This window comes from Lepisma saccharinum, chromosome 11 (assembly GCF_977018435.1).
Source record: "Lepisma saccharinum chromosome 11, izLepSacc3.1, whole genome shotgun sequence".
Lineage (NCBI taxonomy): Eukaryota > Metazoa > Arthropoda > Insecta > Zygentoma > Lepismatidae > Lepisma > Lepisma saccharinum.
In genome coordinates this window covers 68519112-68531897 of record NC_139239.1, presented here as the reverse complement: position 1 = coordinate 68531897, position 12786 = coordinate 68519112, and the positions used below count along the sequence as shown (strand labels likewise).

Genomic DNA, 12786 nt, shown 5'->3' with positions numbered 1-12786 from the left:
CTAATTGGGACTGGACCTACAGTTTAAAGTGGGATCCGAACCACTTGTACCTCCACCGGGTATCGAACCCGGGCGACCCCTTGATTACAACGCGACGACGCTGCCACTGAGGGATCGAGGAGGCTCCAAGAAGCGAAGTGAAATAAAGCAAATCAATTAATCAGATATGACGTGACGTTACCAACTCGTGCGCTAGTGTGCCGCAACTATTATTCACTACGCAACAAAGGATGGGTGCCGTGAAAAAAAGTTGAGAACCACAGTTTTAAATAATACCCTTTCTTCCGGAGACATCATGGACGTACCTGTATCTATAAAAGGAAAAAGAAGAAATGCTTTGAGATTGGCAGCATAGTGAATGAAATATGATAAAGAAATTACCATCCGACAAAACATTATGACACTTTTTTTTGTACACTACCAAAAATTCTGACGTACCCTCGTGCCATGCCTCTGGATCACACATGGCCTGTCGTAAAATCTAAATACCAACCGCATCAGAGATGTGAATAAATAAATAAAAAAAAACCTCTCAAATAAGCTTTATTTACAGAAATGTTGGCGAGAAATGCAGGCTCGACCAGGACACTCTGGCATACCGTGCCATTCCTCAACCACTTTTTATTTTACAAAAGGAATGAATACCCCTAAGCGGTAGTGTCCCCCTTTTCACATTATCCTCAATTTCCACAAATGTATATCAATTTTATCTGTATTCTCATTGGGACAAACACAAACATCCATGTCTTACCCGGGATTCGAACCCGGGACCCCTGGCGTCGTAGCGCGCTGTGCTAACCACTCCGCCACAGAAGTGGACATACCATCGAGCCGGCCTGGTCTCGCCTGATATTTTCGCTGCCGCTGTTTAACCTGTGTGTATTCGGCTCTGTCAACGGGATGTTGCCTTTGAAACACTGTACACGTCGACGTTGCCTGGGTTCCTCCCAGCGTAATGAAGCTTTATTCAATATGCAATGCATTTAAGACCACACCACTTAGTTACATCTAAGTATATGGAAATTTGACAAACGATTCACCAACAATTATTCCAACGCATTCCGCTTATTTTTACTTTGCACAAACGTGTAGGCTATCTGTCAAGTATTTCACACGCTCTTCAACAATACACACCCATGGACAAATCAAAATGTTCGAGAAAAATACTCATGCAACAACGCAATAGTTTCACTTATCCTGACCAGGTTCAAAGTTTCCAGCATTTTAGCATCCTCTGCAGTGACTCCTTTAGCCCCCCCCCCTCTCCCCCGGGGTACCATTTCATTTGAGGCTGGGTGGGCCATAGACCCGCTTTATGCGGGGACAAAGGCGGAAAAATTGCGACCGTACATCACCCACCCCGGGTTTCACGCGTGGCAGTCACACTTGAATCAAATGAGGATACAATTTCACGAGAAATGTAGTGGTAAAGGTTTCTACAACCTATCTTTAATCAGGAGAAAGTTACAACTGCATGATTGTAACAAATGTATAATTTTTCAGGTGTGGTGAGAAAACAGTGTCATCTACCCTGTCTAACTCCTTTACCTTTTATGGGAGGTGCTTTGAATCATCCTCTAGACCAGTGGTTCCCAAAGTATGCGCCGCGGCGCCCTGGGGTGCGTTGACTGGCTTACAGGGGCGCTGCGAAATGTTCCCATATTTTCTCTGAAATGATACTTATTCCAAATATGTGCTTATTTAGTACTTTTTTACATGTAAGATGTTTCTGAATTTGAAATATGTGTTTATTGTTTATCTTATGGCAAGCAACCTAACCACAGTAACTTAGCGTTAGAAGTTTTGGATAGATCTACATTATGACTTCGGCGCCGTGAAAAGAAAAAGTTTGGGAACCCCTGCTCTAGGTTCTTATATGTGACTTTGTCAACATGAAATCAAGAATTACACACACACACACACACACACACACATACATTATACCTACATGTGTATGTATGTGTGTGTGTGTGTAAAAAGGTGGGTAGGTAGAGGGGGCCTTTGGTAATATTTTGCGGGTGGGGATCCAAGATTTGTAGATAACGGCACTGATCCTCTGCAATATTTGGGATCAATCTCCAACAATTTCTAGGAATACTTCAGTCCAAAACAACTTATTTCTGTTCGAATCTTTTCAGCATCCGCCGACTTTTTCTCACTTTCTGCCATTTTTTCCCCCTGAAGTGACCATGATGTCCATTATTTTTCCTTTTGGTTAAATTTGGGCTAAAATTGAGCTTATTTATCTGATTTTGTTTGCTGGTGGACACTGCCCTGTCCCTCCTTTGGCGTTATCAGTGTGTACCGAGCCCTAGAGCAATCGTAGTCCAGTTCTTGAGAGTGGAAAACCAACAAAATAAGTAGTTGGTGCCAGTAGAATGTGGTCTGGAAGCGTTGAGTAATCATTCAGTGTTCAAAAATCAACCTTTGATATTTTTTTATGGGGGATGGTGGAAATAAAAGTATGTTTATGTCTTGAGGAAAACTCCTCACTTCCTTTCCAGGAGGTTATCCACGTGTTTTGACTAAGTCTCGGTATTGTTTGCATTTGCTATCAAAGCCCCTTCCAAGAAGATGGGTACAGCATGTTCACTCAAGCAGGAAAAGACGAATAAAACCATCATTCAGTTCATTTTCCAGTCGCGTCTTCGGTCTTTTCGGATGGCGTAGCGAGCTTTCACACTAATGTGACAAGCTACACTTTCCAATTGGAAACGAACCTTAAGAAATAATTGCAAAATTTCGTGCCGGAGTGACACGACAAGGCTGCACGTGTCGCTTGGACTGGGCAGTTTTCTCATCGTGTCGCATTGGTCTGTTGGTCGCGCATGCACAGCGGATTAATTTTCTCCCCGTGTCGCTTGTCACTTCGGGTATGAAAGCTGCCGCAGTGGTAACTAAGGTTGTTAGGCTCCAGGAATTTAAAATAAATTCCGATCCAGGAGAGAAAATCAGCAAGCGTAAATGGATTCTCGACCGTAAAGAACCTTTTTATCTGTAATTCAATTCCGTCCAGGAATCTTTGTTCCGGATCAATTTAAATATGGTCCAGAAACCTTTTTTCAATTACACAATACGCAACCCTGTTGACAACCCCTTCTCCTTGTAACCAAGGGAGTTGGGGTTCGTTCGCCGGGAGAGTCACCTTTCACAGTGGTATGTATTATACTTTATAAAAAGAATCCCGTCCCAATTAGAATATGCATGTGATTAAAACAAAGTTTTACCAGCCTCTGTGGCAGAGTGCTCAGCGTACCTCGCTAGGAAGTCAGATGTCCAAGGTTCGAACCTTCGTTAAGGCACGGATGTATCATTGTCTTGGTCCCATCATCAATTTCATCGGTTCATCCCCATCGTTGCAATTAACCCAGGAGCTTTAAAAAGTTGACGTAAAATAACTGTGTAGATCAGAAAGACGTCTTTCCTACAGTAACGTGATTACACACTACACACAATGAGGATGAGGATGGTGCAGATGTACCAAAATAAAAAAAAATAACCTTGTACTGTTTGTTGTATAACATGAAGCTTTTTTACGCAAACGTAACCTTCGAATGAAACTGTTTTTTTTGTTGTTTTTTTCAATGTCTATGAAAAATGCCTTGTAATAACAACAACAACAATAATGGTGATGATGCTTTTATCACAAGGCGCATGTGCGGTTCGCTGGTCGCCATATTTGAATTCAATATGACGCCGAATGTCCAAGATAGCAAGTTTGGCATCAGTTGGATTCTTATGTGGGGCATGTTGTTATACAAGAAACTGCAAAAAGGATGGAAAGAAAATAAAAACCTTGAGCATCCCAAAGTTCAAGGTACTCCCTTCCCTGTTGGTTGCCATACCAAGTGTTGTGACGACGCCACAAAAGAAAAACAAAGCAGAAAGGAACGGGAATATTTCCTTGGGGAGGGAACAGTCGGATTTAATATACCGTACCACTTAATACCACGCAAAACATGCATATTTGGGTCAAGAGAGTGTTATTTATCTAGGTTTTTGTTTGTGGGGAGGGTTGGGTGTACTGGTCAATCGGGGACCATCCGCCCCCTTGCCCGCCTTTCGCACCGTCACGGACTCCCAGCGGAGATGGAACTAGGGACAACTCGCACCCAGAAGGTTTTGTTTACGTTTTGTTTACATTTTGCCTGGACTGTATGCTGTCTAGGACACCTGGTAACGTCCACCAGTTGACCTTGAAGCAGACTGTGTTCTGTTCCGGTAGAGACAGTTGCTTGTCCCTGAATGCTTTTTTTCTTCCTTATAATGGCCTGTTTATTGAACATGGAGAGAAATTATCGTCTATAATGGGAGCTTGATTAGTTGATGGAAGTAGTTGAGGGGGTGCATAACCAAATCATACACAATCAGAAGCGAGAATAGATTGCACGTACAAATTTAATTTAGTTTTCCCGGAATAGATTCATTTGAGCATTTGATGGTAAATTAATGGACAAGATGTATTGACTGAAGATTAATTTTATCCTTCTAGTGACAACGCACTCATTGATTTGTTGAATTTTACGTCCCTTTTTTCTGCAACTTTTGGCAAATCACTTTTTCGGCCTTTATGTTTCAATTCCAACAGAAGAACATGGCGCCTTTTTCGATGCAACCTATTGAGCAGTAGTTCATATCCATCCCTCTTGAAGCTCAGTCACGATTAGTCTGTCTGAAAATCAGTCGGACTTGAAACAAACTCTTGTCGAATCGTAAAGAGGCGTTAAAATGTTTCCTAGTTACGGGCCGGACTGCAAACACGTGCAAAAATCTCTTGAAAATTTGCACACAGTTTCTTGCTTAATCCAGTTTAGAGATAGGCAAATAAATTAAGTCAGAACACAAATCTCTGGTGGCGGGTAACAACTATTTTTAGGCCCACGTGTACCAGCAGTACTTCTCACTTAAGTTGCAACAGCAGTCTTGCTGCCAAAGTGGTATTCGCAACGTATATTCACGAACATGGGAGACATTTATGTTTGCAGAATTAATGAAAGCCATTTATTAATAGCCCAGTTCCTGTGCTATTAATAACCTGTGTCACGTGCTCATTACGGCGTCTTTCTATTGGCGAGCAGAACTGTAATTTGTTGTTTGCAAATGTGCCCGCCTACACAATTGCATAGTGTGAGCGACCAAATGGATAGAAAGTGAGGGACAGAAAAATATTATGGAGATAGAAAAAAGAGATGAGAATTCTATGTTTATTTTGGTTGTTGTACGTCGCTTTTCTACACAATGAATAATCGCGACCATGAGGGTGAATGTCGAACTGATGAATGGGACAAATACAATGATATTCACACCAGCCCACATTTCACCTCTACTTCGTCTCTGAGCTCGTGGTCCATCTGTGTGCTCATCCAGGTATCAACGAATCAAGAGGTCTTGAGTTCGAGGCACATTGCACATTGGCATTACACATTGGTTCGGATTCCACTTTAATCTGTATGTCCAGTCAGGCCCATCACCAGAATTTTATTTTGGACGGGGGCTCTCCCCTTATCAGCAGCTGCCATCTAAAGACGAAACGAGGGGGTAGAAGCCCTGAAGATGAATTTGTCAGCGTACACTTATTATACAAGATATTTAATCCTGCTAAGAAAGTCAAATTAATTACCACTATACACTATTTAAATTAGATATTTGTAGGATTTCGGCGGGCTTCAGCCCCCCCGAAACCCACCCCCTGGCTACAACAATGATCAATAATGATAAATTGATTAATTCAATTATTAGGTCCAACCATGTTGAATATCTATCTACCCTTTTGAGATGTCGTGCCTTCCCGATGGCGCAGTGGTAGCGTCGTTGCCTTGTAATCAAGGGGTCCCGGGTTCGATACCCGGTGCAGGCACATAGTGGTTCGGATCCCACTTTAAACTGTAGGTCCAGTCCCAATTAGCCTTACTGTGCATAAAGTGGACTTAAAACACTAAATCAATCCAATCCAATTCTTTTGAGATGTCTATCGCCTGTTTTTGTATTCTCTAGAAACAACTGTTTAAGTGTTGCAAGTTTCATCGGCTCTCCCCATTTTATGTCAAAACCTCACTTTTTGGTCTCTAGCACAAGGACTAAATGGCCAAAAAAAAGTCAAGATTAATAGTGGTACTAATTTGTTATTTTGTTGATCTTTAAGTATACGTGTACATGTATTCGTTATGCTTTTGAATGGAATCGAATCCAGAATTAAAACAATGTTAGTTAGAAAAACGCACCAGCTGGACAAGTTGAAGATTACTTGCAAAACGTAGTCAAAAGGTATGTAACACTGAATAAACACCCGTTTCGTATCACATTTAAGATAGCATTATACAGGAACATCTGTTGATAATCCTTATCATTTGTCAATGAGCAATATAACCAAATGTTTTATACAACGCCTTTTTTGTAATCCCATTGTCAGCGTGGTAAACAAATAGTAGGTCTGTGAAGCAATCGCGTTTTCCTGTTATTTTGTTGGTTGGCGAATTGCTTCAACTTCTGCCTAATGTAGGAGGCGCTCGCGTTGCATTATGGTAGTCATTTGTTTGGAAGTCCAAGACATGGTGTTGAATAAGGTTAAACTCCCAATCGACGACTCGTTATGCCAGGGCCTAAGCTGTCAAGGTTGCAAACAGATCTATGGAAGATAGAGGCTTCCTATGTCCAGTGGTGATTCGGTCACTTGTGCGCCATGCTGGGGAGATCTTCAGGTAAGTACTTTATAATTGCTTTCTTCTTCCCACGAAAATTTGTACTCGTTACATAATTGTAGTTAGAATGAGTTATTCGTTGGTGACAGATTGGTGTTGCGATACTTCCTGGTGCTTGCAAAGCTGATGTTTACACCTTGTACGAATTTCGAGAAAGGTCAAACTTGTTTTCTTTGGAGGAACTCATTAAAATGAATAAAACTCAACTGTCTTTCACGCTATGTTCGATCAATTGCTCGACATAACGTGTTCATAATTTACATTTTTTCGTAGTGAACGCCGAAATAAGACTGATAGTTTTATTTTTAAGTATAATAACTACAGAATTAAAGCGTACAAATGCGACTCGGTGAACTTTCCTTCACAACGTTTCACAACTAGCGTTGCCCAATGATTGCCATCTTCGTTAATTATAAAAAGTGTGTTGTAGTGTTAAAATTTGTTTTGTGTTTGAAGTCCACGTTATGCTCAGAATCGGAACTGAACCTTCAGTTTAAAGTGGGCCCCGAGACACTACAATGTGTTTCCACCGGTTTCGAACCTACAACCTCTTGGTTACAAGACGACAACGTTACCAATACGCCATGGGGAGGCCTTGTGTTGTAGCTAATTAAGGAAATTTGTAAATTGCATTCCTTATAGGCCTAATTGCTGACAGCATAATAGAAAACGCTAATTTTATTTATTCAATTGTTTGTGATGAATGAAAATTTTATATTATAATTGTTTGTGATAAATTTTCTTCAAGAAACAGATAGTATATTTTTCACTGTCATTTAAATTCAGCCGAAGTGCAAAGGATATTTGAACAGTAGCATTGGTTTTCAGGGAGGTAATAGGCACCGCCCCGATAGCATAGTGTCAAACCCTGTTGTCTTCACCAACATTCAGTTTGGACATCAGTTTGGATTGTATGTGAAGTATCGATTAGCCATCTGTACAGAAAGCAGACTTTGTCATACTTTAACAAGCAATATTGTATAGGCACCTTAATATTAGTGTTGAGACGTCGGAATTTTGGGTTGGTTTCCAAACAGTTCTACTTTGACTTGTCTGATCTAGACAGAAGACTTGACTAATTCCACAATCTCGTTGCCAATTTATGTAGATGTTTATCTATTTATGGTTGTACTGATTCGATGCGAAAATCGTTCCAAAATGAATGAAGGTTTTAACACGCTTATTTCTCCCGGCTGTTGTTTAAAATTAGCGAGGTATGACGTGTTCCTTGGTAGACACTTGAAGACTTGCCTCTATAAAGTAAACAATATCGTTCCCCACCCGTTTATTTACAAAGGGTCAGTCACATTGTTGACTCATGTCGAGAAATTCCTTAGTGAGGTCACCCAAGTTTTCTGCAACCAAAGTAATAGAATTAGTATCTCTCGTAACAAGGTGATTGAAGGCTCAGGTAACGTGGTGTCTCTTCCGTCAAGATTATGTGCTGCAGAATAACAGGTAGTTGCAAGATGCGATATTACAATTTCTAATATTAATTGCGCTTCTTTTGTCAAATTCAATATTTGCTATCACTGCATAAAATTTGATATATATGTTATTTAGTGTAACTTTTCTGCTACTTCTGATTGATTGATTGATTTGGTATTTTAAGTCCACTTTATGCACAGTAAGGCTAATCGGGACTGGACCTACAGTTTAAAGTGGGATCCGAACCACTACGTGCCTCCATCTGCCACTTCTGGCTAATTCCTTTTGATAAAGGGATAATTAGAAAGAATGGCCATGTCCATGCTCGGCTTCGAACCCGGAAACTTCGGTGGCAAGGGTATTAGTGTTCCCCTGTTAGCAAAGTGATCTTAATCTGTCATTATCCATTTAATATAATCTGCAAATTCTTCCATCCATCATTCATTGTCATCATCAAGATTAATCTGCAAGATGGAAAAAAATTACAAAAAAAAGCTGAACAACTTTCAAATAACAACTGTAGGTAAATATTTAAAATTGGCAATTTGAATGAAGCTGCATAGAGTTATTATAAATTTTATCGTTATTATATCAGCGATTACTTTATATCTTTCGAGTTCCTAAAAAATAATTATATACATAATATATTAGTTGCATTTTAAGTGTATGAATTGTTCTGTTATGGAGAGATTTGTTGTAAGAGATATTTTCTCGTGCCTCTTCGTTGGTCGACGATGTTGAGAGTTTGACCCAGAATCTTGTCACCGAAAGTCCTGGGTTCGAATCACAATATAGACATTAGTGTTTCATTGTTAGTTCGTTCATATCACTAACCTAAAGAGGTAAAAATGCGAATAACCAAATAAAAAGTATAATAATGTTTGCGAAGATGCACATTATTTGTGCATGATATTATTTTCTTCCCTCTACTGTAAAATATTCACTTATTTGTGGTATTCTTCTACAGCCAATGTGTACTGTACATCACCATGAGAGAAACAATTTTGGAGGTTTCGTAAGGCATTTTCTACATTTGGAACAAAGTTGAAGAAAATAGGTTATCGCAATGGACCTCGATTATTTTTCTTTTATGAAACGTGGGTTTTATTCGTTTTGTTTTTTTCCAAATTTGTGTCATTGTGAACTTGTCACATGGACATTTTTGCAAATCAAGCCCTTTTCAGAGGGATATTGCGGAAAATATTATAATTAAATGTTCCCATAAATTTAACATTGTTGTTTTTTGTGTTACATTCAATAGCGTCAAATTACTACTACATTCTAATGCACGATGACAGAGTTCTGTGTTTTTAATATTGTTACATTGACTTCTTGTACTTTGTATACGAAGTTTTCAACCTCGAATCAAGTGTTCGCATTGCATGCACTGGTTTCTGCCACTCAAATCCAGCAAATTTACAGATAGAGAGGACTTTGTGTTGCATTATCCTACAAGCGATAAAACGTTGAAGCTAAAATTAATACGGAGAATGAGGTTAATTCGCAGATTGTAGGTTAAGCGGTCCGACGGGAGGCGTTGATTGATGTGACGTCAGGCATTCTAGGTCTTCAACTTCGCTTAAGAAATTGCTTTGAAAAAAATCCCCGTGAAGATTCGTCAGAGAAAGATTACAAACAGCGACACACAGGTGTTACGTTTCCGTGGACAATTCGTTATATAGGCAAGTTGGAAAGTTCGTGTGTGGGTGCGTTTGTATATGTGCTGTCTTATATAAACTATGTACAGGGTGTTTCAATATAAAGGTAACAAAGTATCCAAAACACACCTTTATATTGAAATTACCCTGTACAATGTTCAACAAGAACTACACTGTTACGCTACAAAACAAGGCTTTATAGGTTTGAATCTTAGGTCAGCCATGAATATTGCTTTGTATTTGTGCTTTCATCTTGTAATATTCTCGTTTTTTTCATTCTCTGATAGTATTTGGTTATTTAAAAATGCGTAATAATTCACAGAGTGTTAGTTACACTGTAAACAAATGGACGATTAATACGACGTGTCTGCTTCACAGACCTCCAGGTACCAGACCGGGAACGTGAGCCTTTTAACATGGCTCAACTTGAAGCCACAAATTTCGAAGGCGGGCGATATTATCGTGGCTGCGAGCATACCTATATATTTCCACTTGCAGCAACTACGTATTTTGAAGATTGTCAACCATTTCAATTTTAGAAAATATCTCTACATATTCCACTCCACAAGCTTGTAATCAAGGGATCCGGGTTCGATACCCGGTGGAGGCACATTGTGGTTCGGATCGGAACCCACTTTAAACTGTAGATCTAGTCCCGATTAGCCTACCTGTGCATAAAGTGGACTTAAAACACGATTCAAACAAACAAAATTCACAAGGAAGTACACATAATTTCTTCATGAAAACAATAACAAGCTTTAATGCGCATCTCCGCCATATTTCTACGCCCGGGTTATGCGCGGCTTCAAACAAAAGCGCATCGTTTCCAGTCTGTAATTAGAGGTCTTAACGTTACGTAATAGTAGGTTTAAATAATAGACAAGAGTATTAGTTTCAGACTGTTAACATGCGTAAGACTAATACATATTTACTTAGTATTACATCAGAGTAGGATATAGATCGAAGATAACCGTCCAAAGCTAGTATATAAATATATAAGAGTGATTTTCTGTCTTCTCTTTTCCGTGGAACCTGATTTTTTAATATTTTTTAAGTATTATCTAATTTTCATTGTATGTCGTTTATTTTATTCCAGATCGTTTCGAATTATCTTGTTTTATGTATTAATTGGTTATTTATTCACACAATGTAATATTTAAATGTTACAGAGGGAGAGAAGAGTACCGACGCAAATTACATACGGGTTCCTAGCTACATTTTGACATAATAGGGTTGTAATGTATTGGGACTTGGGGATATCGTTACTAGTCAAATGCTCTACAAACATTTTTGTTCATTTCCATTCATGGAACTCCTGCCTCCTGGAATAGACAAGACGTTATTAAATGGCTGTCAGATAAACTTCTTGAGTTGATGTATCACTTGAACCAAAGTTGGTTCCCACTTGGATGTCAATTTACGTGTACCAATTATGTTATATATAATTTCTTGTAGAGTGACGTGAAATGTGAATGATTTATTTTGTCTTGAGACTTCTTTTTAAACAGGGACGTAGTATCTAGGCTGATATGTTTGGGGCGGTGGCAAATTCGGAAGGAGGGGGGGGTCAAATTTCAAGAGACATTTTGTTAATGTTGTTATTAATATATATGAAGGACTTGAGGGTAAAACATGGTGAGTGACATTTTGTTCATTATTGAATTTATTAAAAAAAATGTTATTAGATTCTATACTGTAAGGGGGCCTCCCGATGGCGCAGTGGTAGCGTCGTCGCCTTTCAATCAAGTGGTCCCGGGTTCGATACCTGGTGGAGGCACAAGTGGTTCGGATCCCACTTTAAACTGTAGGTCCAGTCCCAATTAGCCTTACTGTGCATAAAGTGGACTTAAAAAACCAAATCAATCAATCAATCAATCTATACTGTAAGCCGCGGTAGCTCAGTCGTTAGGGCGTCTGACTACCATGCGAGAGACCTGGGTTGGATCCCGGAGGGGGAGAACCGGGATTTTTTCCATCTGTTCATGCGGCTCCGGCGCCCACCCAGCGTCGTATAAAGTGGGTACCTGGAGGAAACTCTGGGGGGTAAAGACCTGGCGCTGATCACATCACCCCCCACCTTCGGCCGTGATCAAGAAAGTGTGGGGCCCCAACTCCACACCCCCTATATGAATTCATGGCGTGGTGCAAAGCACAGGGGAGCACTTTACCTTTCCTTTTTTACTGTAGATAAATTGTTTTCGTGTTGTGCTTACCAATTTAAGAAGCGTTTCCGAAAGAGAAGTATAAAGTGCATTTCTACGTAACATACGTAAGAACAAGAGTGTATTTCAGTTAAGTCAACAGGATATTATAACTTACCACTGCAATTAAAATTTTAAAATTGACGGTCACTACTATTTCGCTTACTTTGCCGAGGCACATTATTACGTTTATATTCAACTTAGTCTAATGTTCCTACAATGTACAATAGCTAAAAAGATGAAACAATTGTGATCAAGTTCAAAGTACGTATTGTAAATAAATAATTTTGAGATTTAAAAAAAATAAATTAAATTTTCCAAAAAGCCTTGGAAAATTAGGGGAGCATGTGCAAATTTCTGGGAGCCATTGCCCCCATCCACTCCTGATGACGTCCCTGTTTTAATACTCCACAAGGAGTCTCATTTCGTCTGCAAGAATCAATGCCCTGCTCATTCGGTCAACCCCAACCATTCTGCATGTTCGGCCTTGTGAAAGAACTTGCTAATTTGATGTGCTGCTACGGTGTCAGGGATTTGCCTAGAAAAATATTTGCCTGGCCGCCACGTACAGCATGCTGGAAGGTACTGACAAAGAGGTGGCAAAGTCCTGTGTCGGGGGAATCCTGGTTGAGGTAGTCTGCAAATGTGTGCGGTGCGTGTGTTTCTTGTGCCAAAATGGACGAATTGCCGAAAAACTTGGCGAGCCTCTGTAAGAAGTTCTTGCAACGAACGAAGAAAGTGGACTTGCCGGTCGCGAAAGTTTGTTTGAAGAAGTATCGGCCGCTGTTGAAAGGTTTGTGC

General features: G+C 39.8%; 1 protein-coding gene across 7 annotated transcripts in view; it reads left to right on the top strand.

Moving 5' to 3' along the window:
- LOC145994893 (uncharacterized) overlaps window positions 1-12786 on the top strand; it is a 364443-nt gene that overhangs the window by 256053 nt on the left and 95604 nt on the right. The window contains exon 1 of one of the 7 annotated variants that reach the window (XM_083131355.1): window positions 6576-6698. The exons of 4 other annotated variants lie outside the window; for them this stretch is intronic. In XM_083131355.1, coding sequence (XP_082987481.1) covers window positions 6680-6698 — 19 coding nt within the window. In that variant the 5' untranslated portion in view covers window positions 6576-6679. Of the gene's footprint in view, window positions 1-6575; window positions 6699-8098; window positions 8157-12630; window positions 12779-12786 lie in introns of those variants that run through there. 2 more of the 7 variants (XM_083131356.1, XM_083131350.1) reach the window with 2 other exon arrangements.